The sequence below is a fragment of the Sminthopsis crassicaudata genome, chromosome 1, assembly GCF_048593235.1.
Source record: "Sminthopsis crassicaudata isolate SCR6 chromosome 1, ASM4859323v1, whole genome shotgun sequence".
In the NCBI taxonomy this organism is placed as follows: domain Eukaryota; kingdom Metazoa; phylum Chordata; class Mammalia; order Dasyuromorphia; family Dasyuridae; genus Sminthopsis; species Sminthopsis crassicaudata.
In genome coordinates, this window is record NC_133617.1 from 488,654,656 (window position 1) to 488,682,498 (window position 27,843).

The 27,843-nt window shown below is 45.8% G+C and overlaps 3 protein-coding genes across 5 annotated transcripts; 2 read left to right on the plus strand and 1 right to left on the minus strand.

Moving 5' to 3' along the window:
- Positions 1-923: 923 nt before the first annotated feature.
- PHKG2 (phosphorylase kinase catalytic subunit gamma 2) lies at positions 924-8,593 on the plus strand. Of its 2 annotated transcripts, none has more exons than XM_074281337.1 (10): positions 924-1,083; positions 1,593-1,705; positions 4,611-4,786; positions 5,069-5,123; positions 5,738-5,803; positions 6,000-6,163; positions 7,247-7,337; positions 7,418-7,571; positions 7,664-7,789; positions 7,992-8,593. In XM_074281337.1, the coding sequence occupies exons 1-10, from the start codon at positions 1,009-1,011 to the stop codon at positions 8,274-8,276; spliced, it is 1,305 nt and encodes a 434-aa protein (XP_074137438.1). In that variant the 5' UTR covers positions 924-1,008; the 3' UTR covers positions 8,277-8,593. The 2 variants fall into 2 exon arrangements, with proteins under 2 accessions (XP_074137438.1, XP_074137437.1); XM_074281336.1 differs by having other exon boundaries at positions 990-1,149.
- On the minus strand, positions 7,991-12,404 carry CFAP119 (cilia and flagella associated protein 119). Of its 2 annotated transcripts, XM_074281338.1 has the most exons (9): positions 11,783-12,403; positions 11,371-11,402; positions 11,032-11,097; positions 10,656-10,825; positions 9,774-9,844; positions 9,460-9,576; positions 9,316-9,376; positions 9,149-9,226; positions 7,991-8,871 (listed from the first exon to the last, which is right to left on the minus strand). In XM_074281338.1, exons 1-9 carry the CDS (start codon positions 11,993-11,995, stop codon positions 8,675-8,677), a joined length of 1,005 nt encoding a protein of 334 aa, XP_074137439.1. In that variant the 5' UTR covers positions 11,996-12,403; the 3' UTR covers positions 7,991-8,674. The 2 variants fall into 2 exon arrangements, with proteins under 2 accessions (XP_074137439.1, XP_074137440.1); XM_074281339.1 differs by lacking the exon at positions 11,032-11,097 and having other exon boundaries at positions 11,783-12,404.
- A 61-nt stretch (positions 12,405-12,465) lies between these two features.
- On the plus strand, positions 12,466-23,408 carry RNF40 (ring finger protein 40). The gene is made up of 20 exons (XM_074281335.1): positions 12,466-12,589; positions 12,760-12,934; positions 13,700-13,867; positions 14,086-14,227; positions 14,479-14,685; positions 14,901-15,022; positions 15,111-15,257; positions 15,342-15,416; positions 15,555-15,674; positions 15,810-15,989; positions 16,931-17,066; positions 17,478-17,599; positions 18,029-18,495; positions 18,970-19,087; positions 20,160-20,309; positions 20,396-20,608; positions 20,698-20,823; positions 20,920-21,060; positions 21,151-21,252; positions 21,400-23,408. The coding sequence occupies exons 2-20, from the start codon at positions 12,803-12,805 to the stop codon at positions 21,574-21,576; spliced, it is 3,045 nt and encodes a 1,014-aa protein (XP_074137436.1). The 5' UTR covers positions 12,466-12,589; positions 12,760-12,802; the 3' UTR covers positions 21,577-23,408.
- Positions 23,409-27,843: the final 4,435 nt, after the last annotated feature.

The following is a 27,843-nucleotide window of genomic DNA, read 5'->3' on the forward strand; positions in this document are numbered from 1 at the left end:
TCATAGCTAGCTACTGTTTCAATTTCAGGATGGGAAAGAACCACCCAGTGGAGTACCTTTTTTCAGTTCAAAAATGAAGTGACTATTTGCAGAATCTTTCTCATATGACTTGCACCTCTTTTCTTTACAAATCTTTATTAACACACACAAATACACCATAAAAAAAACTCAACATCAGCACAAATAACACGTTCGAGGTCTCACAGCTGGGACTCCTATCCCTCATTCCCCAGATCTTTGCAAGATGCTATGCAAGTCTGCATTGTATTTACTGAGAAGTGATTGGGAGTGAAATCTTTTCTGGGATCAGATCTTTTATCATCGCCACTGATTACTAGACTTTGCATCAGCAGTTTAGGGAGGAAAAACTGGTGCATAATGGATAGGGTTCGGGATAAGAATTAGCTTTTTTTCCCATTGGCTGCAGATGGAGGCAATTTAGAGGCTTTCCAGAAGGAGGTTGGACTCGAAATGGGGAACAATGATAAAAGTGGGTCCTAATTCCTGCACTTGTGTAGACTGACCAGGTTGCCAATCTTTTATCGATAGGCTTAGCTTTAGGGCTAAGGGCCAGGTTAAAGCATGCCTCTGGTCATGAATAATCGGGGAGCGAGAGTGCCCTAGGATGGGGCACGTGACCATGGTTCTAGGTAACAAGTGCCACTCCACTCCTTCATCCCGCTCACAGAGAGCCCACTTGAGCAAGAACAGTCTATATCCACTTAATGAACTCGACCACTTCCGGGGTTCCTTCCCAGGGTTCCCTAGTCAAAGGTGCCCGCCCACCTGTCTGCCTTTGCTGCGCACCGATTGGACAAAGTAGTCCCCTTTCCAGTCCGAGAAGGGCAAGATCCACCCCTCTCCTCTTTCCCTCCGGGTCTAGGGTCAGCTTCCTACTGGCTAGCTCTCTCAGGTCCCAGACCACAAGATTGACGAACTAGGGAAGGAGGAGGAGTGGAAGCGAGGGGGCGGTGTGTCTGATTGGTCGAAGGGCTCGGCCTGAAAAGGATGGGGGCGGAGTCTGAGGCCTCGGCCTCCGGTTGTTGGGAGACTGACTTGAAGCAGCGAGCCCAGAATCCTAGAGTGAGCGACCTCGCGGAGACCCCGAACCTCCTAGGGCATCCCCCCAACCCCCTCCCCTTCTGCCGGGTGGGTGAGACCGAGCGAGACCCCACGCCCTTAACCCTCCCCGCCCCCCCCCGCCTTCCCAGTGCGCCTGCGTGCCAACGGTCCCACTTTTCCTCCCCGCTACCGCGGTTCCCCCCTTTTCCCCTTCCCTCTGCACCTTCCCGACCCCCCCCCATCCCTCCTCCCCCTCCTCCCTCCCCCCCCAACCCTTCCCTCGGCTTCAGACTTCTCTTTAGGGTGTCTCCCTCAATCTCAATTCCTCAGTGTCTTCCTTCTTTCCCCCCTCCCCCTCCCCCTCCCCTTCCCCTTCCCCTTCCCTTAAGATCCTGGCTCCTCAGCCGCTCGCTCGGCGCTTCAGGGACTCCCGATGCGTGTCCCCCCCGTCTCAGCCCCGGAGCTCGGGCTGGTGGATCTCACTGCCCTCCTTCCCCTCCCTTGCCGCCCTCCCCTCCGCGTCCTCGCAGGCTCCACAGTCTTTCAAGATGACGCTGGACGTGGGGCCGGAGGATGAGCTCCCAGACTGGGCTGCAGCCAAGGAGTTCTATCAGAAGTACGACCCCAAGGATGTCATTGGCAGGTAGGGCCCCCCCTTCCCGCGAAGGGGTTGGGGGAGGCTTTTTTCCACCGGCGTCCGGCAGACCCAAGGGACTTTAGAGATCATCGGCCCGCACCACGCAGACCCGAAGGAAGTGACTGGCCAAAGGCCTCCCTGTGCTGTCAGACCTGGGCTGGAGTAAAGTCCCAGACAACACTGGATTTGCTTCTTAAACTCACCTGGCACTAAATGGAAGTGCTCTCGGAGCTTCATTTGAGAGGAAACACTGGGTCCCTGTGCACGGAAAGAGTTTGGAGACCTGAATTTCAGGCTTTGGCTTTGGCGCTTTGACTCGTTGTGTGTATGTGGCCTCGGCTAGTCCCACCATCTAAGCCCTGGCTTCCTCGTTTGAAAGTCAGGGAATTCTGCCTTGCTACCTATTTCTAGTTGGGTCCAAGTACTGTGCTTTGGAAACTTGTTAAAGGCTGTTAAGTTAAACCTGGAGGAAAAAAGCTTCAGAGAGTCCTAGCATCTTTACATTTAGACCACTTCTCTTTCTTTTACAGATAAAGTAACCAAGGTCTAGGGACATAATAGCTATTGTCATATGGAAGAGGGATTTTATGTAGGATTGTAGATTTACAGCAAAAAAGGTCATCTAGTCCAGCTGCTTTATTTTTTTAGAGCAAAGACTTGAGGCCCAAAGAGGTGAAAGTGACCTACTGAGGTCACCAGAGGAAGTGATAGAGACAGGATTTGAACAGACTACTTATTCTGCTTGGTTCTAGAAAACACCTAAAAACCATGAATAGAAAAGTTGCACATAAAAGCATATTTATGTTTAAAATAAAACATTTGTAATTATTAGAGCTATATAGACATGGAAGAGCCTGTTGCCTCCTGATTGAAGGAGATCTTTATGCACAAGCTTGGCAATTGCCCAGGCCATTCATTCAGCCAGGGAGAGTTGTCGTGATACTTAGTTGTGTAAGTGTAGTTTGGATAAGTGATCTCTGAGGTCTTTTAAAATTTAAAGTCTTATTTTGCTAGTATTTGTTTCAATCCTTTCACTTCCTAATGTATCCCTCTTCCCCATCCAAACAATTTCTTGTAACAAGGAATATAAATGGGAAAAGAAAGTTTAACAAAACCAACAAATCATCCAAGTCTCACGTTCTATATATTGCCCTCTGTGCAAATTAGCATGAAGGTATACTTTTCCCTCAATTTTAGGGGTCCAAGTCACAGCATTGTTTCAAGTTTTTGGTGTTTATATTTTTATTTACATAGTTTTCCCCCCCTGGTTCTGTTTACTTTGAATCTGTTTGTCTGAATCTTCTTATGCTTCTCTATATTCTTCATATTAATCATTTCTTACAAAGCATCAATTCATTATATGCATATACCACCACTTGTTATGTTTAGTCATTTCCTATCAGTTGGCATCTGTTTTGGTTTTGATTCTTTGCCACTACAAAAAATGCTGCTATAATAAATATTATGTGTGGGATCTGATCATTGAGACACTGTGATTATATTTGGGAAATTGTTTTACAAGAAGCTATTGAGGCAGCTAGGTGGAGCAGTGGATAAAGCACTGGCCCTGGTGTTAGGAGGACCTCTGTTCAGAGATAGCCTCCAGGGATTAACCAGCTGTGTGACTCTGGGTAAATTGCTGAATCCCAATTGCCTCTCCTCCCCCCAAAAAAAGATATGAAATACTTCTTGATGTTCTCAACAATGACAGGTTGTTATTGTCTCCATGGGAAGTCAAAGAGAAACACAGGTATCATTGTTTAGTGGGAACAGTATTGGACATGTATTCAGGAGAGACTTTGAGTTTGAATTTTGACATTGCCATTTAATAGACATAATTTACCCTCAAATCATTTAATCTCTCTGATCCTTAGCTTTTTCACCTCTAAATGGAGATTTTTTTACACTCTTTACCTCAAAGGGATGTTGTGAGACAAGTGTTTACAAACCTTAAATCATTATTATAAATGTAAAGAAACAGATTGCCTCTGTATAACCTTGGCTTTTAGGATATTAGTGGCAAAGCTGACACCTAATCCTCATATTCTTTTAATCAACAAATCTTTCTTGAATTATTTTTTATAGATAAGATCTGTTTAACCAGGCAACAGAAAAAAAGAGGGGGTAAGAGAGATAGTGTGTTGGCGAGAGGCCATAAAGTAATCTGAATCAAAAATAAAGTCCAGAGGAGGTTACAGGGGATGGAGGCATGTATGAGTGATAGGCAGGGAGAAGAAAGGTTCATGGCCATACTCTTTGATCCAGCAATACCACTATTAGGTCTGTACCCCAAAGAAATCATCTAAAAAGGGAAAAGGATCTACATATACAAAAAATGAGGGTTTTTTTGTGGTGGCAAAGAATTGGAAATTAAGGGCATCCCCATCAGTTGGGGAATGGCTGATTGAACAAGCTATGGCCTATGACTGTAATGGAATACAGTTGCATTGTAAGAAATGAGCATATGGATTTAGAAACTTGGATTTACATGAACCAATTCTGAGTAAAGTGAGCAGAACCAAGAGAACATTCTATACAATAATTGTGAGATGATCAACTATGATAAGACTTAGCTTCTCTTCAGCAATGCTGTGATAAAAGACAATTCCAAAAGACTGTGATGGGAAATGCTACCCAAAGAAAGAACTATGGAATCTGAATGTGGATTGAAACATGTTATTTTCACTTTTTCCTTTTTGTTCAGATTCTTCTTTCACAACATTATTGTGTTACTGTTTTATATGATTGCATATATTATTACCTATATCACATTGCTTGCTGTCTTGGGAAAGGAAGGAGGGGAAAACTAAACTCAAAATCTTATGAAAGTGAATGTTGAAAATTATCTGGGGGGGAACAAGATTCAGCCCTCTCACCATCCCTTTTTGTTCCTCCCCCTTCCCTCAACCAGGGGCATAAGTTCTGTGGTCAGGCGATGTGTTCACCGTGCTACTGGCCAGGAGTTTGCAGTGAAGATCATGGAGGTTACCGCTGAAAGGTTGAGTCCTGATCAACTGGAGGAGGTGCGAGAAGCAACTCGAAGAGAAACCCAGATCCTGCGCCAGGTTGCTGGCCACCCCCACATCAGTGAGGCTATACCTCCTTTCTTTGATAACCCAACTACCCTGACCAGTCCCCATAATTGTCCCCCCAAAGATTCTCCTTGCCATCCCAACATTGCCTGTTCATCCCCTTCAGGTTTTGTGCCATCATGAATTCAGAAGCTGTTGGACCCATAGCTCTCCATTTTACCTTTTCCCTTCTGTATAATAGCCCCCATATCTCCACCTGATAATAAAAAAGCACCCTTAATGTATCTACTCCTTTCCATTTCTATGTCTTTTCTTCTCTTTTTCCTTCTTTCCTCAGTCACTCTCATCGATTCCTATGAGTCTTCTAGCTTCATGTTCCTGGTGTTTGACCTGTGAGTATCTCCCTGCCCACGTTTGAAAATTTTCCGTAGCCTTCTGTCTGGCCCACTTCCCTAACTTCACTATTCTGTAGGTGTGAAAATCTGCTCCCCACATCTTTAGTTCTTTTTCTTTGGCTATGGACCGTGTATTCCCAATTTTCCCTCCCTTTTCCTTTTGTGCTTCTTAGTAAGAATGACTAATCAACTCTAAGGTAATATACTTAACCAAGAAGGCACTGAGCTAAAACAAACCCTAGAATATTATTTTAAATACTTCAATGGGTATCCTCTGTGTGACTGCTTAAGTGATGGACATCCATTCTAGGATTTTGACAATCTATAAGTAGGAGGCCCTGTTTGACCAGCCTGAGTGATTGCCTCAATTTTTTAAACTTAGGTTTGTCAATCTTAGAACCAATTGTAGGCCCTTAAGCTTTTTCCAAGAGAAGAGACTCTAAGGGGCTATTTCTTTTTTGGTTTTGTATACTTAGTATGGTGATGACCTTGCATATTAGTGGAAATTTAATTATTGTTTAATTGAACTAAATTTAAGGAAGACAATGGTTGGTTACCCTTAGCTTCTCCATCAAGATGTATCATATTATCATTGACCTTTCATCTTTTAGGATGCGGAAAGGAGAGTTATTTGACTACCTCACAGAAAAGGTTGCTCTCACAGAGAAGGAGGCCAGGTAAAAAAGGAGACCTAGGGGATGAAAATCAAAGGGAAGAAAAGGGCAATGACCCTGATACCCAAGGAATGAGGGAATTAAAAGGGAGAAAGACTTTCTGGGTGGCCTGGCAAAAAGGAGGGGATGGGGAAAGAACTGCTAGATTTGAAAGTTACTGGCTCTGGGGTTGCAGAAAATTAGGCTCTTCCCTGTCTAGGGCTATCATGAGGTCTCTGCTGGAGGCTGTGAGTTTTCTTCATGCCAACAACATCGTGCACCGTGATTTGAAGCCTGAGAATATTCTCCTAGATGACAACTTGAAGATTCGACTTTCTGATTTTGGTTTTTCCTGCCATGTGGAACCTGGCGAGAAACTTCGAGGTAAAAGGAATCAATCATCCTGAGCAGCTGAATCTTGGTTGGGAAGGGGATTAAAGACCTGATAAAGCTAGTGACTTAAAAGGAGAAGTCAGTAAGGATGTGTAGAAAGAAGTCTATGTTCAGGGAACTCATGCCTAGGGAGGTAGAGAAAATAATCTTTGTGAGATAACTTTAGAAAGTTAAGTAACAGCTTGTCAAAAAAGTACTGAACAAAAGATGGAACCTCAGTTAACTGGAATCCAGCAATAAGTAGGAAGCTTCAGTTAGACTGTGAGCCAATCAATTTCTAGGTGAAACAGACAGTTCACTTATAAATAGGCTAATCACAATTTATTCAAAGCACAGTCTTAAAGATTATATGATCTGGAGCCATCACAGATTCTAATTTCTTTTGTCTACAATATTTGAAAGATACTGACTTTTTAGCAAGTACCTCCCTGAGGCTCTACCAGGTCTCTCTTACTGAAAGAGTATTAATTCTTCTGAATTACAATGTTTCAAAAGGATTTTAAGTAACAAGATTTAAAACAAGGAGTTTTTATTAAGCTAAGAAAAGTGAGTTAATCATTATACTGCATTGCCCAAACATTCCAGTTTTAATATTAGGGATTTATACATGCTAGGATTCCTTAAGATACTGAGAATTTGGAATTGTGTTAGTAACTAGGGAAACATTGACAGAGGAAATAAGTTTAGAAAAAGGTGTGATTTAATGGCTTGGCAGAGAAAAGAGAGTAGAGTATTCCAAGAAAAAATGCTTTGAAGGTTAGAAATGAGCAAATCATGTGTGGAATTATAAACAGATTTGGGTGACTGAAGTAGTAGAAGTGTATTGGATGAATAAGGAAAGGTGGTTAGTGAAGGCCTTGATGTCTTAGTCAAAGAAATTGTGGATTTAATCAAATATGTGATTAAGCTGGTGTTTTCAGTAGGAGAATGATAAAAGGAAAATGTTGACACTGCTCCCAGTAGAACAGCCTAGAGGTAGGGAAACTAGCTAGAAGTTGTTTTAATAATCAAAGCTCCAGGGGCCAGCATTAGGATGTTTGTAGTATCCATAACATATATTCCTTATCTCTCCAGATTTGTGTGGGACCCCAGGATATTTAGCCCCAGAGATTCTGAAGTGCTCCATGGATGAAACCCACCCTGGCTATGGCAAGGAAGTTGATATGTGAGTCCCTAGTTACTTGTTTGTTGTTCTGTCTTTCATTTCATTCCCTGATCACAAACCTAGTGGTCTTCCTTCCTCAGCTGGGCCTGTGGAGTGATCCTGTTCACACTCCTGGCTGGCTCGCCCCCATTCTGGCACAGACGCCAGATTCTGATGCTACGATTGATCATGGAGGGCCGATACCAGTTCAGGTCACCAGAATGGGATGACCGATCAGCAACTGTCAAAGATCTGGTGAGTAGATCAAAGGCTCAAAATGGGGTGAGTTGCAGTAATAGTCCAGAAATCAGGGGAAGAAGTTTCTCATGGACTCTGCCTTCTTTCAGATCTCAAGGCTGCTCCGGGTGAATCCTGAGGAAAGACTGACTGCAGAGCAGGCCCTGCAGCATCCCTTCTTCCAGCGCTGTGAGGGTAGCCAGGCCTGGAGCCTTTCTCCCATCCAGCGATTTAGGGTAAGGAACAAAGAGAAAATATTACAAGACAAAGGATCTTAGGAAAACAAAATCCACTACCACCACATCTAACTTTTCCTTTAGACCTAGGTGATAGATGATATTGTCTCCCTGGGACCCAACTATTCTTCACATACGTATTAGTTTGTTTGCGTACATTCAGTACATCCATGATCTTGTTTCTGTTTGTTTCTCTTCTCAGGTAGCAGTATGGACAGTGTTGGCTGCAGGTCGAGTAGCTCTGAGCACTCGTCGGGTAAGGCCCTTGAGCAAGGGAGCTCTATTAGGAGACCCGTATGGGCTTCGACCAGTGAGGCAACTCATTGACAGTTGTGCTTTCCGCCTCTATGGACACTGGGTAAAGAAGGGTGAGCAACAGAATAGGGCTGCCCTCTTCCAACACCAGCCTCCTAGCCCATACCTGGGCTATAATCCAGACGAGGAGGGAGATCCAACCAACACTGATGATGAATCTATTGTTGCATAGTTAAGACCTCCATCCTGGGGCCCCCAGAAGTCTGTTTTCTTAGCCCAAGAGCTTTGGGAAGTTCGTTTCCCAATCTGAGGGCTACAGTCAACTCGGTCACCGTGGACTCTGGCCGAATGCATTCTTCCCTTCTCTTTGTGCTCTCTGATGATGATGCTACTGTAAAGGGGGTCAGCTCTATGACCCCATCCCTGTTGCTCAGGACTACAGGACAGGACTTGAACAGAAGAAAAAGGGACCAGTTGAGAATGATATTCACATCTTTGCTGTTGCTGTCCATTTTTCATGTGAAATAAATCATCCTGCACACTGGGGAACAAGCTGTCTCTCAAGGTGGAGTGAGAAGATGCTCAGAAGGGGACCTGGGGGAAGGGACAGGGTACTTCTGGCCCAGGCTTTTATTTGGGTACATAGCCCTGGGGTGACTTGGCTTTGCTTTTGCCCTTGGAGATCAAGGTAGGAGTCTCAAGGGCAACCAGCCTGCTATTGAGCTGCTCCTCGCCAGCCTTCAGCCGTGCCTCCACCATCTGCCTGAGTTGCCCCAGTTCCTTGGTAAGCTGGGCTGAGATGAAATCTCGGAGTATATCGCCCGGACCTGGGATTGTTGAAAAAGCAATTCAAACTTGAGCTGAAGCAACCTTTTTGATAAGAGAAACTTCAGTCCCAAGTTGTAAAGAAAGGGGATTCATGGAGTGTCACAGTGTTATGTCAGGGAATGTCCTGGGAGGCAGGAAATAATGGACTCATTTAGTCCTTAAGGAACTGAAGGAATTAGACTAGAAGGAAGCATAAGAAAAAAAATTTTCCCCCTATAGGGTGAGGACAGCTTCCCAGGGAAGACTTGGGGAAACAAGTGGCCCTTGATTTCTTACTTGGCTCTTGATCAATTTTTATTTCTGGTCCTGGCTCTTCTGGAGCAGGTGTTTCATCTACCTCTTCTTCCTCTTGAACTGTTAGATGAAAGACAGTGGAGCCATGAGCCTTAGAGCATTACTTCCCAATCCTTTCTCAGGCCCACTTTAATCTTTACCCTTCTTACCATCTGCTGAGGGCTTTACTTCAGGCAGACCTACATAACGCAAAGACAAGTCTAACCGTACCTGGGAGAGAAGAATGACAATGTTAAGACAAGAAAATGGGGGAAGGTATAGACAAGATTTCTTATATTCTGTGGGACCAGTACCTGAGGGGTGAAGACATACTTGTAGAGTTTAAAATGACGGAAATAGGTGTTGATGATATAATCTGACAGGCTCAGCAGCTGTTCCTCTCCAAATAGGTCAATGCTGAAAGGGGGACGCTGTGAGAAAGGGTAAGAATATATAGCTTGGTACTTCTTACAGAACCTTCAGAGCAGAGAAAGGGAGAAAGTACTGTAGCTTTGCCCTCCTAGGACTTGAGATAGTAGAGGAAGGAAATAGGGGGAATTCTGCTGGACACAGCATTGGATGGGGATAAATTCTTCAGAGTTCTCATTTTCTTTATGGTGGAACTGACCCTGACTCCATGGCAGAAGAGGAGGCTGGTGAAGAATCGGAAACAGTCTTCCACATTGCCCAAGGGGGTTGCTGTGGAAAAGGGAAAATGAGTGATGGTAATAATTCCCCTCAACCATATGGAAAGAAGGGAATGAAATTATGTAGATCTAGGAATGGGAATTGGGTCCCTACTAGTGGTATAGAGAACTCTAGGATGAAGTATACTTGCTCCCATCTGATGCAGGCTGGCAGCACCTCTGCAACTTCTAAAAGACTTGCCTAGAACACTGAAAAGTTAAACTTAGACTTGCTCACTATCACACAGCCAGTATGTATCAGAGGTAACACTTGAATCCATGGCTTCCTGTTTCCAAGACAATTTCTGTCATGGTCATCTGAAATAAGTAATTTCCTTTCCCTGGGCCTGTTTGCTCCTCTACAAAAAGATTAAAATAAAACTCTTGAGGTCCCTCCCAATATTCTGCTGTTAACCTTCCTTTTGACCGCATATTCTGTACAAATCAAATAAGCATTAAGTGCCTTCTGTGTGCCAGGCACCATGCTAATTGTTGGGCACACAAAGGCAAAAAACAGTCTACCCACCTTCAAGAAGCTTACAACCTAATGGAGACAACATGCAATTAAAAAAAAAAAAATTGCTATAGGATAAATTAGATATGTTTCTGGGTTCATTTCACTTATGAACAGAGAAGCTCAGCCTCACCATTACTACAGTTGCCAAGCCAGTGCCAAGAAAGCACTATCTGATGCTCACCATCCTTGTCCTTAGCCTTCTCCACCTCATTCCCTCCATATCCACTCCTTCTACCCTCCTTTCTCAGGCTGGATCTGAAAAATCCCTGCAGGGCCCTTGTCCCTGGGGCTCAACACTACCACTCACCAATACAGGCCTTGTGAAGGTCCTGAAGCAGAGCACAAGCAGCTGAGGTCTGTTCCCGAGAGAAGTGTTGTTGCCGGCAGAAGATCAAGATGTGGCAAAACATATCCAGAATCACTGCCTCCCTGGGGCTCTTGTCTTTCCTCCCCAAACCTAGCAGTTCTGCCAGCAACCTTGGAGTGGATTAAGGTGAGGGTAGAGAGCAAACAGTTCAGGAGTAAAAGATCCTTTTGAATCACCCCATCCTGGATTCCTAGGAAGGTCTCTTTCCTCCTGTTGTGAGTTCCCTCCCTCCTTGTTTTCCTCATCCAAAGAAACATTATTGGGGTGGGGGGAAGGAGGTAATCTATTCGAACCCTCTTATTCACTTAGCCCGTACTCCTGCATCTCTTCCAAGGTGGTGGTTTTTTCCAGCAGGTCCATGGAATGCACATCCAGGTATTTCCTGCCATTTGGGGGGAAAAAAATGGGAGGTAATCGGAGGACCACCATGGCAATTGGATTGAGAATCAAGAGGCCTGATTCTAGTCATAGTTTTTATCAGCTTTCTGCTTGACCCTCTCAAAGTGTGTTTCCTTATCTGTAAAATGAAGCAGTTTTGACTAGGTGAATCCTAAAATCCTTCTCCTGCTGGATGAGACATTTCCCACATTCATCACCCTTAACCAGATCTCTCTCCCAGCCCCACCCGGCGTCCCAGTTCCAACCTCCAGCTCACCATAAGTAGATCCGGGGCTGAGGAAGTGGCGGCTGCGGAGAAAGAGGGCTGTGTGACAATACTGTTAGGTTAGTGGGAGCCCCAGGAATCTCTGCGCTCGGCCATTCTAAAGGGAAATCCGAAGGGGTGAAGCAGGCGAGACTGCCCGGAGCTCGGAGTCACAGTTCCCGGCACTCCCCACCCCATTCCCAGGGATGCGGCGAAGATGCCTCAGAGATAAAAATCCGGGCTTCTGAAGTTCTTCGCGGAGAGGCTAGGGGAGCAAGTCTTGCAAAAGACTGGCCAGGCCCAGAGAAAACACTAAGGGGCCGGAGATCCCAAAAGCCGACCCGCTCTCCAGGATTACAGAGAAAGCTAAGGGTAAAGCTCCGGGACGAATATCAGTGAGCAGACGAACGTGCCCCGCCCTCACCGGCAGCAGGTTGGCGCCTGGCTCCTCCTCTTTGCTTTCTCCTGCAGGTTCCGACTCTAACTCTAGATTTGACTCTTTCTCCGTCCCTAAATTCAGCGCTGCCTCCTGATTCAGGCCAAGGGCCGCGTCCAGCAGCCTCTCAGAGTTTGACCTCAAGCCCGATCCCAGTACAGAGTTTACTCCAGAAACTCCACTAGATTTTCTCCGTTCCATCGTGTCACCTGCGGCTGCCGCTGCCCCAGCCTCTGCGGTCCCTCGGTCTTGTATGCCTTCAGGCCTAGGCTACGGCTCCGAGCATCGAGGCCCTGCCCTCTGTAGTACACGTTAGCCAATCAGGACCAAGAAATAGTCTGGTTCTGCCAATCCGTGAGAAGCGTCGTTGCTGGGTTAGCGGTTGCTAAGGTAGCTTTGAGGGAGGGGTAAAGGCGTGACAGGAGTTAAGAACGGACCAATAAATGGAAAAATATTGCGCAAACGCAATATTTTCTGCCGCGTATAGATGTTCAGTTCTCTCAATATTACCAATAAAGAAAAGGGTGGGGTTACTCGGATAGAGAAAATGTAGTATGCAGGCGGTTGCTATGGTACTTGGTCATTTCACCAATCAAGGGGAAGAAGATGGGCTGCTGGGTAAGAAGGCAGGAGGCAGGAGGCAGTTCTAAACTCGAGGTTCTGACCAATAGGAAAAGAAAACACACAAGTTTTTCTGCGTGCCCGCCCACTCCTCGGCGCCTGCGCACTGTGGAGGAATTCGATGCGACATCCGGTGACGTACATCATGGCGGCGTTTGGTGGAGGCTGGAACAGGTGAGTGATCTCCTGGAACTGTTGATGGCCCGGACCCGGGGGAGGAGGCCTCTGGTCATGTGGAGAGCTGTCTTTCTGGGAAAAGATAAGAGGGAAGGAGGGGGAAAAGGAGTAAGGCCTCATCGCCCCCGCCGGAATCCTGAGTCTCCCCGGGCCCCGCCTCTCCCCAGGTGAAGGAGGAGCCGCCCAGGGTCGCCCACTTTCTTTGCTGCCATGTCGGGGGCCGGCAACAAGCGCGCAGCCGGGGATGGGGGCTCGGGCCCCTCGGAGAAGAAGCCGAATCGAGAGGAGAAGACCACGACCACCCTTATTGAGCCCATCCGCCTGGGGGGCATCTCCTCCACGGTCAGTGCAGCCCCTCCTCCTCTTTACCTACCTCACCCTTCTCCGCGCTCCCCGTCCAACCCCCTCCGCACACGCCTCACCCCCATCCCTGGTGCTCATCCCCGCGGCAACACCTGACCCAGGGCGTTGGGAAGGACCCCGAAATTGGGACTCAAAACAAGAAACTTGGGTCCGGAACCTGGCCAGGGCCAAGCCAGTCCGTGCCCTAGGAGCTGCAGGTCTGCAAGAGGTCAACTCCCAAGAATGGAGCTGTGTCTACTTCAAAGTCCATCCAGACCTGCTCTCTTATTCCAATTATCTAAATATAAGTCTATTGCAAAAAACCCACCCCCAACCCTGACAGCCACCACTGTGGCACTCAGCCCGTCCCTCTGCTGCCCCTCCGACCAGCAGAGATGACGGGACTCTTGGCTGGATGCGCTTTGTTAATATTTTTAACACTTTGTGGTGGGATGGAGCCAGGAAAACTTGGTTCAGAATCCCACCTCTGATAGTCACAACTTCTCTAGTCTCACTTTTCCCTTGGGGGGGGTCTGCGGTGCCCATTTTATGGGATAGTCAGGGAGCTTACAGGAAATCATATGCAAACTGCTGTCTAAATTCAGTTGTCATGATTAAGGGGCCCTGTAGTTAGGAGTTACAGTGAGATTTTTGACTCGTGGGATCTTCTGCAGGACCCTGCTTTCCAGTTCTCTTTTTCTTGACATTTTATGACGGCCTTTCCTTCTGAGCCATATGTTCCTTTTCTTATTTTGTTTTCTACAGGAGGAGATGGACTTGAAGGTTTTGCAGTTTAAGAACAAAAAGTTAGCAGAGCGACTGGAACAACGGCAGGCCTGTGAAGACGAATTAAGGGAGCGCATTGAAAAGCTGGAAAAGCGGCAGGCCACCGATGATGCCACATTGCTGATTGTCAATCGCTATTGGGCCCAGGTATGTCTCAGCTGTCCGTCCGGAACCCTTTTTGCCTCTTTTAAGCCACGCAGCTTCATTTTCTTGTTCCTGCTACCTCAAACCCTGTACCAGTTTTCTCTTCCTTGAGATCTTTTTTCAGCTAATACTTCTGAGTTTTCATAATCCCCTTTTGGGGAGGGAGAATTTTGCCATTGAAGCCTCCAGAAAATTCACGTTCTCCAGTTGTTCCCTCACAGCTGGATGAAACTGTAGAAGTCCTCCTCCGACGACATGAGGGACGAGGAGAATTGCTCTCTAGGACAGAGGAACCGGGAACCCAAGATGGCATCGAACCTAATGGAGCCCCTCTGCCTGAACCAGGAACCACAGAGAGAAGAGGTGAGACTGGTCGTAGAGAGCTCAAAAAAGCCTGAGGAAAGTGACGAGCAGAGTGACCATGATCAAGGGAGGAGACTGCACAAATTTTAAAATAACATATGTTATTAATAATAAAGGGCCCATATGATAGTTCTAATAGAGTTTGATTCACCACACTTTGTTTAGAACCCTGCTTCTTGTCAGTATTGCTCTTAACACCTTTCTGCACGTTTATGCCAAATGCGACAGTCACGTTTGGATCTCTGTTACAGATCTGCCCGTCCTGCAGCTTCGGCCCCCGCTGAGTGAGCCAGCTTTGGCTTTTGTGGCAGCGCTGGGAGCCAGCAGTAGTGAAGAGGTAGAACTTCAGCTCCAGGGTCGCATGGAGTTCTCCAAGGCTGCGGTGTCCAGAGTGGTAGAGGCCTCAGATCGCCTGCATCGGCGAGTAGAAGAACTGTGTCATCGAGTTCAAAGCAGAGGTGACCTCAGGAGCACTCAGCCCTCTTTCTTTATTCAGAACTGGGGCATATCAGTTTTTATTGGGCAGCAAGTGTATGTGTATGTCTCCTTATATCAGACCTATTGCAGATATTTCCCAGTTCTTTTTAGGAACTTTTTGTCATACAGTATGTTTTCTGCTCTTAGCTTTTTCTTCTGGTTGCCACTGCCCTCTCATCAATCCCTAACTTTTCAGGAGAATGTGAGTCTCTCGGGGAAGGAATTAGGACTTTAACCAGGGAGCTTGGCCAGGACAATAGGCGTCTACAGGACTTGACTACACAGCTGCAGGAGAAGCACCACCGAATCTCTCTGGAAGTAAGACTGCTGACTGGGGACACATTGATGAATCATGGGGAGGAGCCAAGAGGACACCCTTCCCACCCCTTGCTCCTTACTTCCATAGTACTCAGAACTCCAAGATAAGGTGACATCAGCAGAGACCAAGGTGTTAGAGATGGAGACTTCAGTAGAGGATCTGCAGTGGGACATTGAGAAATTGCGCAAACGGGAGCAAAAACTCAACAAGCATCTAGCTGAGGCTCTGGAGCAGGTAGGGACTGGGAAAGGATAAAGGGGTGGTCAGTGGGTTGCTTTTTAGACTCTTGAGATTCTGGTTCTTTTTATTCTGTTCTAGCTCAATTCCGGCTACTATGTGTCAGGGAGCTCAGGGAGTTTCCAGGGGGGCCAAATCACGCTCAGTATGCAGAAGGTGAGCTACTAGTCTGCCGTTACCCATGATTCCTTTAGGGGCACCCTTCCCAGCCCTGGACCTCTTCAAGGTCCCATTTTGATTGTGCTTTTGCTCATTTATCACTATCTTTTCCTTTTTCTTGCCACCCTGGCCCAGTTTGAGATGCTGAATGCTGAGCTGGAAGAGAACCAAGAGTTGGCTAATAGCCGCATGGCCGAGTTAGAAAAGCTTCAAGCCGAGCTTCAGGGTGCTGTGCGCAGCAATGAGCGGCTCAAGGTGAGGGGCGGGCCAGGTAGGAGAGAAGAGATAAAAAGAAGAGGTCACTTCAGAGAGCAGTTTCTTAAAGTGGGAAAGGATTTGGACTAACTGTTGCAGGATTTTATTATTCTGTTCCCCTTTTCCATTCCCCAGGTGGCCCTTCGGAGCCTGCCTGAAGAAGTGGTCAGAGAGACTGGGGAATACCGACTGCTCCAGGCCCAGTTCTCTCTGCTCTACAACGAATCCTTGCAAGTGAAGACCCAGCTGGATGAGGCCCGGGGGCTCCTCCTTGCTACCAAGAACTCCCATCTGAGGCACATTGAGCACATGGAGGTAAGACAGAATGGCTATGACAAGCTCCTCCTCTGTTCCCTAGCCTAAGTCATCTTTTTTCCTTCTATCCCCCAGGAAAGCCCCAGAGCACCATTTACAGTGGAGATGAGGACTCTAGGCCTTTGCTGTACCATAGCATCTGGGGAAGTAGGATGAGGAAAGGAAAAAAGCAGAGTCAGTATTCTGATGCATATCAACCAGTTCCATTCTAAGTAAAGGGAATAAGAACTAGCTGTGAAAAAGAGTGAATTTGTATAGTTGTTAAATATTTGTAATTAGACATCAGTGTTTTTCTCTGACATGCTGCCTAAAATTCAGTGTGTTTTTCTTAAATGTAGAGACTTAACTCTTTCCTCAGAAAGGTGGATAGGTGGAGAGAGGAAGATGAAGTAGGGTGGTGGTGGTGGTGGTGGTGGTGGTGGTGTTGCTTTTTTTTTTTTTTTTTTTCTTTTTTTTGATTTATCATTTACTGGTGGAAAGGTAGAATGTTTAACCAAAAATTCTCCTTTTCTATCTGGAAAGAAATTAAATTGCACTCTGCCTAAACTTTATAGCAGAGCAGGGAATTTGGTGGTGGTTGTTGTTGGGCTTTTTTTTTTTTTTTTTTTGGATTGAGGCAATTGGGGTTAAGTGACTTACTTGTCTAGATTCACACAACTAGAAAGTATTAAATGTCTAAAGCTGGACTTGAACTCTGGTCTTCCTGACTTTTATCTATTTTACCATCTAACTGCCCCAGTTGAACTTCCTTTTGAAGGGAATAGGGTCATGCATGGTATCTTTACAGCTTAACCTAAAGGTAGGACAGCATATATTGTAAAGAGCAATGGATTCACAGTTAGGAAACCTGGTTTCCCAGCATTGGGTTGGGAAATTCTGTAAAGGAGATGGGTTTTTTTTGGCCTCTACCTCCTAATTTCTGTGTTTTTGATCATGGACAGAGTGATGAACTGAGTCTGCAAAAGAAACTTCGAACTGAAGTGATTCAACTAGAAGACACATTAGCCCAGGTGCGAAAAGAATATGAGATGCTTCGGATCGAATTTGAGCAGAATCTAGCAGCCAATGAGCAGGCAGGTAAGGAATGCTGGAAATCTAGAGGATCCATGGTATCAGCAGAGGTTCACCTAGGTTTTGAGACAGCATATATTATAAAGACTCAAAGTCAAGAAGTCTGCTTTTTCTAGCTCCAGCTTTGAGGCTATCTGTGACATCCTGTGAATCATTTCACTAGCTGAAAAGGCGACAAAAGTAAGGTTTTCGCTTCCCTTCAGAGGTTTTTGAGAATCAGCTAATACAGATCTGTACAAAAGTAGTTTAAGATCTATCAGAGTATATCCATATGTCTGGTAGTAGTTTCTGAGCTTTCTGGACTTATGTGACTTCTTCCTATTTGCCACTTTGAGGGGAAATGAAAGTTTGAGTATGCAAGCCAAGTGAGCTTCTGCTATCACCTTTAAGTTCCCTCCCTCAAACTTTTCCTCATAGGGCCCATTAACCGGGAGATGCGTCACCTCATCAGCAGCCTGCAAAACCACAACCACCAGCTGAAGGGTGATGCACAGCGGTATAAGAGGAAGCTGAGAGAGGTGCAGGCGGAGATTGGCAAGGTAAGGGACATGGTTGAGGTTGTATCAGTAGGGAGAAGTGCCACTAAACTAATTTTGTGCTCCCCAGACAAGTCACTGATTTACCTTTCTGAGATTTTTTCATGACCTTAAAATTGAGATAATGTTTTCACTACTCACAGAGTGGATGTGAGGAAAGTGCTTTGTAATTATAAAACTGTTGTAGGAATGTGATTTGTTATGGAGGTGTGGGTTGCATAGTGCCTGGCACTAAAGAGGCACTGAATATTTATTTATCGTATTTGATGGGGCCAACAAAGTATTAGATTAGAAGTAGATGGACTGGAATATGTGATGGATGGAGAGGGAAGAGGGGACTGGCAAGTCTTAGATGAAACAACCTTTAATGAGAGCTCAGCACTCTGAAGACCCTATATCCCTGACACCTCTCTCTTTTCTGGGTTCTCATAGCTCCGGGCACAGACTATCGGCTCAGGCCCTTCAGCCCCATCCCAGACTGCCTCTGATGATCAGGGATCAGGAGTAGGGGGAACACTGGCCCCGGTGAAAGAAGAGGAGAGTTCTGGGTCGGGGCCAACTGTTCTCCAGGAGGCCAAAAAAGAGTCGTCGTCAGCCCCAGTGACTCCCACAGCTTCTACAGCTAGTGTGGTGAAGAAAGAAGAGCCCTCTTTTGAAGAGGAGATACCTCTTACTCAGGCCCAAACTCCACACCCTGCACCCCAAACCCCTGCTTCCAGGAGCCGGGAGACTGAGCCTCGAGGAAAACGAGAGCCCCGGGACCGGGAAGGGCCAGCATCTGGGACCCCAACATCCTCTTCCTCCTCCTCTTCCTCAAGGGGAGATCGAGACAAGGCCAAGGCTGAGGAGAGTAAGAGGAAGGAGTCTGAATTACTCAAGGGACTTCGAGGGGAGCTTAAGTGAGAACCACCTCTACTCTTTACCCTCTTCTCCCAAGCCCTGTCTTCCCTACCACTTCCTTCTGCATTTGTTCTGTCATCTTTATCATCTCTAAGGTAAATAAATGTGCAATAATTGGAGGATTGTAATGCTCAGAGTTAGCCCTGGTTTGTTCTGATTCTAGTTCTGATTCCATCATTCATTGCACAGCTTTGATTAAGTCACCTGTCCATTCTAGGCCACATTTTCAGTTGGAGTAGATGGTCAGATTTTCTGGCTCTCAAGGTCATAGATATTCCATTCTGCTTCAGTCCCTGCTTGACAGGTATTAATACCTTGATTGCTTCTTCCTTAGGACCTCTTCCTTCCTCTTTTTGCTCTTTCTGCTAATCTCCCTCACACTCTGGTCTCTTCCTCTTCCCTGCACTCCTTCCCCCTATCTTCCTTCTCACAAAATCTGCTTTCCCCTCCAACTTGGCTTCTTTCCTGCCCAGGAAGGCCCAAGAAAGTCAGAAGGAGATGAAGCTATTGCTGGACATGTACAAGTCCGCCCCCAAGGAGCAGAGGGACAAGGTGCAGCTGATGGCTGCAGAGCGCAAGGCCAAAGCTGAGGTGATAGAGACTGGGGGGAACAAGTGGGGTTGGAGAGCTCCCGACAACCAGGGAGAGAGATGAGAGGGATGGCTGCGGACTGAAGTGAGGGGGGTCAAAGCTATTTTGTCCTTTGGGGAAGGAGAAGAGGGCATTTCAGCATCAGCCAGAGTGGGCATTGTTTGAAGCACTTTGATTTGACCAAAAAGGCTCATTGGGATCTTAGGCTGCAAGAGCAGCAACATAGAATAGAGAACTGGGGCTTTTATAGTCTCAGTGTTCATTTATGGACCCCAAGCTAAGTTGTGTCCATGGGAAGGACCCAGAATAGTGATAAGGCTAAAAACCGTAGCATGTGAGGACCATAAGCATTGGAGGAATTAGGGAAGTTTAACCGAAAGATAGAGTACTTAGAGAGGACAGATAACAGGTTTCACATCTATTGTACAGAAGAGTACTTGGTCTGTTTGAGCTCATGGGACACTCATTAGAAATTAGATTTCCATATTTTAGCAAATTTGTTAAAATTTGAGCAGTCCATTATTGGAGTGGACAATAGCTAATGAGTTTTCCATCACTTGTTAGGTATATTACTGAAGGGTTTTTTCATTTCAGGCAAGGGCTACACTAGGTATCCTCTGAGATCTATTCCAGCCCTTAGATTCAGTAATGATTCTAAGGAGGTTTTGGTAGCAGCAGCAGAAGATAAAGTATAAAGGTGATGATTAGTAATCAATCACAGAAAAAAAAAAAAATCACAGAAAGACAGACTTGTTGATGGAGTAGGAGCAACTACTTTGACTAGATTCCAAATTTTAGGTAGGAAAGGAGAAGCCAAAATTAGCCTCGACAGGCTAGATAAGGACAGTTAAGGTTATTTACTGTCCTGAGAGCAAATGGTCTCACTTGGATTCTGAAGTATGTCTGAGAAAGAGTAAGTATATCTTGGGCAGGTCAAGAATAATTGTCCTTTCTGGGATTTTCTGTGTTTCTGGGTTACATTTCTACAAAAGGAAAAAGCCACAGATGGTAGTGAGAAGTTCAGGCCAGCAATGATCTTTCTCCCCAGACTTAGTCCCTGTACCTGCCACAGGTAGATGAGCTTCGGGGCCGGATCCGGGACTTGGAAGAGAAGGAAAGGAAAGAGAGTAAGAAATTGGCAGATGAGGATGCTCTGCGAAGGATCCGGTTGGCAGAGGAACAGATTGAGCATCTGCAGCGCAAACTCGGGGCCACCAAGCAGGTGTGGAAGTCAAGTTGTCCATTTGTTCCTCTCCTTCCCGCACCTCCCCTTTACTCCATAAACCAACCCTGGATATATCCCCTCAGGAGGAGGAGGCGCTGCTCTCAGAGATGGATGTGACTGGGCAGGCTTTTGAGGATATGCAGGAGCAGAATGGTCGCCTTATACAGCAGCTGCGGGAAAAGGATGACGCCAACTTCAAGCTAATGTCAGAGAGAATCAAGTCCAACCAGATTCATAAGCTGCTCCGGGAAGAGAAGGATGAGCTGGGGGAGCAGGTCCTGGGCCTCAAATCTCAGGTGCAGACACTGGCAGGGGATAAAGAGGGGGAACCATAAGTGAGGTCAGAAAGTCACCGAGCCCTGGGTGCCGTCTTCTCGTGTCCTAGGTGGATGCTCAGCTTTTGGTGGTACAGAAGCTAGAAGAGAAGGAGCGAGTTCTTCAGGGCAGCCTGGGGAGTGTGGAGAAGGAGCTAACCCTACGGAGCCAGGCCCTGGAACTTAACAAGAGGAAGGTGAGAGCATGGGCCGAGTGAGTGACGGTCCAAATTTCTCTCAGAACTTCCCCCTCCCCCTCCCAGTTCATTTACCATCTGTTCTCTGCCCCCTAGGCAGTAGAAGCAGCACAGCTGGCTGAGGACCTCAAGGTCCAGCTGGAACACGTGCAGAGCCGGCTTCGGGAAATCCAGCCCTGTCTGGCCGAGAGCCGAGCGGCCCGAGAGAAGGAAAGCTTCAACCTCAAGAGGGCCCAGGTGAGGCTAGAGCCATAGGGCATGGGGCCTTAGACTGATGGTGTGAGGAGCAGGGCTTTTAGGTACTAATCCCTGGGGCCCTTACCGTAGGAGGACATTTCTCGACTTCGGCGGAAGCTAGAGAAGCAGAAGAAGGTAGAAGTCTATGCTGATGCTGATGAGATTCTGCAGGAGGAAATCAAGGAGTACAAGGTGAGCAGGCAGGGTGGCGTAGGCTGAGGCAGAGCCTGGAGGTTCTTACTTGGAGACAGGAGGAGAGGTTTGGGGCTTGGGGAGGCAAAAAACACAGTGATGGGCTGACTGACCAAGGCTAACCCTTCTTCATGCCCTGTGTCCCAGGCCCGGCTAACCTGCCCCTGCTGCAACACCCGGAAGAAGGATGCTGTCCTCACCAAGTGCTTTCATGTCTTCTGCTTTGAGTGCGTACGGGGCCGCTACGAGGCCCGCCAGAGAAAATGCCCCAAGTGTAATGCGGCTTTTGGGGCGCATGACTTCCACCGTGTCTACATTAGCTGAGGCAACCTGCATCCAGCTTCCCCCACTTCTACAATCTATTGGTTGAGCTACAGGGTTGGAGGACCAAGGTCTGCATGGTTTCCATGGTGCTGTCAGCTGAGCTTAGATCTCAGGAGTCATTCCTCCAAGCCTTTTTTCCTTTCTGCTTTGGACCTTAGCCATCCAGCCCTCAAGCATTTCATCCCTTTGGCATGTGTGAGTTTATCCAACGACACCTTCAGAACTTGGTTTTTCTGGTTCAGAACCCAGGCATCCTGACTCTCACACTCACTTCCAAGATTGAACTCTCCTGGTGAAATCACCCTTTGCTCTGGTCTGTCACAGGAAGTGGCTCCCTTTGGAAAAGGTTGCCTTTCTCCATTTGGCCTTATCTGGACCCAGACTGGCAGAGGAAGGTGATTCTGTAGTCTGGTCTGCCTGAGCTTAGTATGAACTTGTACCTTTGAAGGCTGATTGGGTTAAGAGAGTTATTTTCTGTCACATTAATCTCACTCCACAGGGAAAGTTCTTTCCAATTCTGGTCTGTAGCCAGGACCCATCCATATTTTTTCTTCTTCCTCCATCCCCTTTGCCTTGTTGTCTCAATACAAAAAGCTCTTTGACATTCATCTCCTTGAGGCTGTTCCTCCTTATTGATCAACCTGGCTTCCTAGGAAATTTCCTTTTACTTAACAGGATGCACCAAGAAGCATTACAACCTTAGTCTCATTCCCAGAGAAGGATTTACCATTTTTTTAACCTCCACCTTGAGGAGCCTCTCCAAAGTACTTGTAGCTACATCTGAATCGGGGGCTGGCCCCACTGGGTACATTCTCTGCTGTTGGGGAGGTTGGACTGGGCACTAAGGGAGTCATCTCACCTTCTTTGGCCCAGGAAGGAAGCCTTTCCCATGTTGGGTAACCCATGAAGAGCTCTCTCTCTTTTTTCCTTCTTTCCTTCCTCCTTCTGTCTGTCTCTCTTGTCTCTTTGTCTCTATCTTTCTCTTCCCCTCATCTTCTCTTTCCCTCTCTACTCTTCTCACTCTCCCTGTCTTTTCTCTGTAAGGAGCTGCCAACTTTTCAGCCTGGTACACCTGGGTCTTCCTACTCTGGGGCCTGTATTATTGGATGAGGCTAGGACTACATCCTCAGGATCTCTCAGAAGAGTGAGGGTCTGCAGGATCCAATGTAACTGAAACTGTCCAAATGGCAAAAGCCTTTGCTCCCTTTGTGACAAGTGTCAGGTGTCCCATTCCTCTGCATTTTCCAGAAAGCCTGTGTCCAGGAAGTTTCAGCCCATTGTGTATTTGCTACCTGGACTCCATCTGTCTCTTCTTCAAAAGTTGTAGCCTTCAGCTCCAGCCTTCTCAGTTGTCCTACAGGACCTTGGAGTCCCATATGCTAGAGATGGAACTGAATCTTAAGAATTGGAAGACCTTAGGTTAGCTGTCCTCTCAGGCTCCCTGAGCCCCCTCATCTCTAAGCCCTAGCTACCCTAGTTCTGTCTTTTCCATCTGATGATCACAAATGGAGTAGAGAACAGTTCTTAGAGGAAAGCTTAAAGAAAAGTATAATACAAGACAACATCATAGCTGAAAAGATTTTCCAGTAACAGATTCTCACATCTGAGTCCATCTAAGTATGTCTTCCTCACGTCCAACTTCCATTCTCATCCCTCTCTCTACACCTCTCCCACCATCATCATATCTCATTACTTCATTACCAAGGAGGAGCAAGATTCATTTTTTCAAGTTTCTATATGCTCGGACCCAGATGCCCTGTGTGTTAGATTTCTTGTATGGCTGATTGATATTTGTTGTGAAGAGTAAACATTAAAACTTTCCTTGAAGATCACATTTTAGTTGAGTGATTTTAAACACTAAATATAGTACTGTATTTTTTAGAAAAATATAGATAGTCCAGGCCTGAAGGGCCTCCTTTAATCTTCTAACCACAGCTTCTTAAATTTTTTCCACTCACAAGCCCTTTTCACCTGAGAAGAAAATTTTACATAACCCAAGTAGTTAGGTATATGGAATAAGTATATAAATCAAATATTTGCTGATGATAAATCATAATTTTATGATCCCCCCACATTGTTATGAAACCCAGCATGGTGTTAAACCCATCAGTTTAAGAAGCTTTTCCCCCAAACCAGTCCATCTCACAATTGGACTGTTTATTATAGGAGCTTCGTTTGTTTGTTTATTTATTTATTTAACCTTCCCCACTCCCCAAATATCTTGAAAAGGAGAAGTCTTAGGCCACTCAAATGCACCAGTGATTCTCCTGAATTGCTCCACTTAGGTGCAAATGGTTTTGATTCTGGGGGCAATGTGACAGGTGCGCCCAGAAGTATTCTATGATATGAGTAGTGATGGTGGCCAAGGAGAGAAGCAAACTGAGTCGTTCAGCAAGGGAAAAGGGCAAAGAGGCCTTAGGCTGGAATGAAAAGGAAGTTTCAGGAAGGCGGAGCCATCTGAGCAGAGCTTTTGAAAGGTGGCTCTGCTTTAGAACAAAGCCAACAAATTTAAGGGATATCCCCAACAACTGAAGAAGAGTATGTGGAGGAAAAGTGAGGGGTCAGAGATCACTGCTGGGATGAGCTGAGCCTTTGTTTTGGGTGGGGTAGTGATTATTTTAGTTTGACATGCTGAGCTACAAGAGCCACCATAAATATCTGGTAATAAGAGAGTGGAGTTGAAGAAAAAGCTTATTAGGAATAATGAGGAAGATTTGGGAATCATCTACCTTTAGGAGCAAATCATGTCAGAAAATAGCCAAGGATGAAAAGAGTTTAGAACTAACCATTAGGAGATAAAATCCAAACTCCCCTCCCTGGCATTCAAAGTCCTCCACATTTGTAGACTTTTCACCCTTAGTCCTTTCTGCTTCCCAACCAAAGTAACATTCACCCTCCTTGTGCCTTTGGTCATTTTCTCTGTACCTGAAAATCCTCTAGGCCTCCCCATGTCTCCATGTTGACAATGCTCTGTTGCATCCTTCAGATTTTAGTTCAGATGTTCCCTTGTCCATGAAGCCTTTTTCAGTCCCTCTAGCTGGACGTAATGACCCTTCATCTGACCTCCTAACACTTTGTAGTCTGGTGCACTTTTAGTTCATGCTTTCATTTGTATCAATTAAATGTATACATATATGAACTTCCCCCTATAAAACCAAACTCTCAGAAGGCAGATACCATGCTGCATTTGTGCCTTCCCAATTACTATACCAGTATGAGAAATATCATACATAGGTATTATGATTCTTACAAAGTACTAAGATAGTAGAATTGATGGAGACAATAATTATCTAATTTAGCATGGTTCAGTATGATTGATCTGACTGTACAAGGAGATGTTATGGGCCAGAACTTGAAACAAGGTACTGAGTGGAATTGAGGAGACAATGGCTAAATCTAATTTAGCATTGATTTAATCCTATAACAAAGATTGGTTTCCTAGTGATATAATGATTGGTATGTACTCAGCAGCATATAAGCAAGAAGCTCTCAGAGCCAAAGAGGATTTTGATAGACTCAGAGAGTCAGGATTCAGTCAAGGAGATTCACAAGTCGGGCAGAACGAAGGAAGACAGAGAAGTGGTGGCAGGCTGTCCTGTGGAGAACACGGAAACCAAGCTCCGGAAAGCCTCCAGAAAACTAGCCAAGCCCCAAGTGAAGGAGATAAGATTTGGAAAGAGACAGTAAAGGATTTGGACTTTTGATCCCTGGCTGCATTTGAGGTGATTATTACACACAACTGAAACTAAGGCTGCTCCCAGAAGCCCCCAAGAAATCTGCTCCGGGAGAACATTATATTTTAGAGAAAAACATTACACATAGGTGTTGTGTCCTGCTGCTTTCCAGAGCCCCCGTGCCAGGGTAATTAAAATGTACCTTTGCTTTCTAGAGCCCCCACACTGGGGTGATTAAAATATACCTTCCTAGTGGAGAAGTGATGAGACGGCACTCCAAAGGATGGTGGGAAAATGGAATCTGTTTATTTTAAGGGCTTTCCCCTTTTTATAATGTAACAAAAACAACACTGCGCACATGGGACCACATAAACAATTTACTATTGTGTGTAGATTGCCACCTAGTATCACTCTGCTTTAGTCTCCACAAAAGTTGTCACTGACTTCTCAGGACGGCCAGAGCCCTATGGGGGGATGGGGAGCCAAACCAGACATTGTCATTGAACCAAACATTTGTCAGCAGTTCCCTCTGGGCTGAAGGTCTTATACCTCACCCAGAGTTCCCCCACAGTCTGTGACCCTCTACACATAGGGAGCACTACATTAATGAGGAAATCTCCAAAAGAACAAATCATTTGCCTTGGTTTCTTACCGTTAGAGAGTGTGGCAGGCCTGGGCCTAGGATTCAGGTATCCTGGCTTTGCTGAGGACTTGTTGAGAAAGCTGAAGCCATCCAGAAAGAAACTAACTCAGGTATTAGGCCTGGGATGCTGGGTCTTAGTTGTTGTTTTGCTACCCAGTGCCTAAAGATTTGGCTTGAGGCTTTTGTGATTTATTGGGGGATAATGGGAGAGGAAGTGTTCAGGGATGGAAGAAAGGTAGACCCCATGAATAAAAACCCAGGGGAAGTCAGGGAGGGTAATACACTTTCTCCCAATACTTATATAATTCAAACAATCTCACACACACTTGGGTCCCATTCATTCCCCCAGAAAAAGGCCAAGATAGAGGCTCAAAACTAGGTTTCTCATTATCTCAGTACATCCCAACTTTGCTTAGCAAAACACCTCAGGAAAATCAGTCCAAGGAAGGCCTAGGTTCTGAGGAGGTATGTCATCAGCCCCATCTCATCCTGCTGACCACCCTCACTGTCCTGCCCAGTAAATGCTGAGTGAATCCTCATCACACCTGCCTCCCAGGCCCAGAAAAGCACAAACGGCCCTCCCTCCTTCCTCCTTTATCCACCCTGCTCTTTGTTCCCAGCCTCCACACTTTCCAGCTAACACCTTATCTTAGTTTTTGCTAACTTTTAAATGCCAGGTTTAAGTGACTCAATCTAAAGAGAAACTTTGGGAACATTGTTTATTAAGGATAGAGAATTTCAGTGAAAATTCTGTCTTTTCCCTTCTTCCCCAGTCTTTGTTTCTCCCTTACCCTCAGAGGTCCGTCTCAGTTGGGGTGGCAGGGATTCCTTCCCCTGCTTATTGCAAAGATCCACAGCCCACAGCTCATTAGCTGGTCACCATGGCTCGATAGGATTGCTTTTAGCACTTCTTGTGAGTTTGCAAGAAGTGTGATATCAAACAAAACAAAAGTACTTAATTGAGTTTCCTCCTTAATGTGTTGTCTTTCCTCATGAGTGGCCAGGTTGAAACTGACTGAAGCTTTTGATGGTTTCAAGGGAGGACAAGGGCCAGTTGCTCCACAGCTACTTTAATGGGTCAGCAGATGGGAGGAGACAGTTTAATGCTGGCTCTGCTGTGGACAGAAACCAGCCTCTGATGATGGTAGTGGTGAATCAGCAGGTGTGGAGGAAGCTTTCTCTGCAGTTCCTGTAAAGGTCAGATTGTTGACCTCCAGGAGCTCCAGGAGCTCCCTCCGGGAGAGTAGCCTGAAGAGAGGATTCTGCAGGGCTGAGGAAGGGGATGATGATAAAATGGAAAGCATGAAACATTAAATAAGCTGCAGGAAGTCCTGAAAATAGTGTAGCAAAGACTGAGTGCACTTGGGTGAAGAGCTCATAGGGCTAACCCCTTGATTGCACATCTTGGCTGAGCCTAGACAGAACAGAAGAGTACGGCTTGGATTACGTTTGGGGATTTTCACTGTGCTTTAAAACAGTTTATGGATACTCACTGTTTTCATAGGACATTCATTTACAAGGGACAAAAAACTAGAAACTCTGAGCCAATCCTTGTAACAAAGATTTTTTCTTAAGTAATTCAGCAAAACTAACACATACATCCACTATGCCTATAAAGACATGTGCAGTTTTCTAGTCACAGTCCCCTCCACCTGCACAATGCTCTTAATAATCTCAAGCATCATCTTAAGTGGTCCCAGTATTTAAAATCAGTATTATTTTGGCATAGATCTGTAATTTATAGAGTTGCCTGAGATATTACTATGATATTAAATGACTGATCCAAGGTTACACAGACACTATATGTGAGAGACAAAACTTTAATTCTGATTCCAAAGTTGGCCATTAATTCATAATACCATGTTGCCTCTTCATGGGTAAAGAAAGGAAAATTTTCTCTCTAGATATTCACTCCACCAATGTGATCATAGGATCAGATCCACCCTGCCT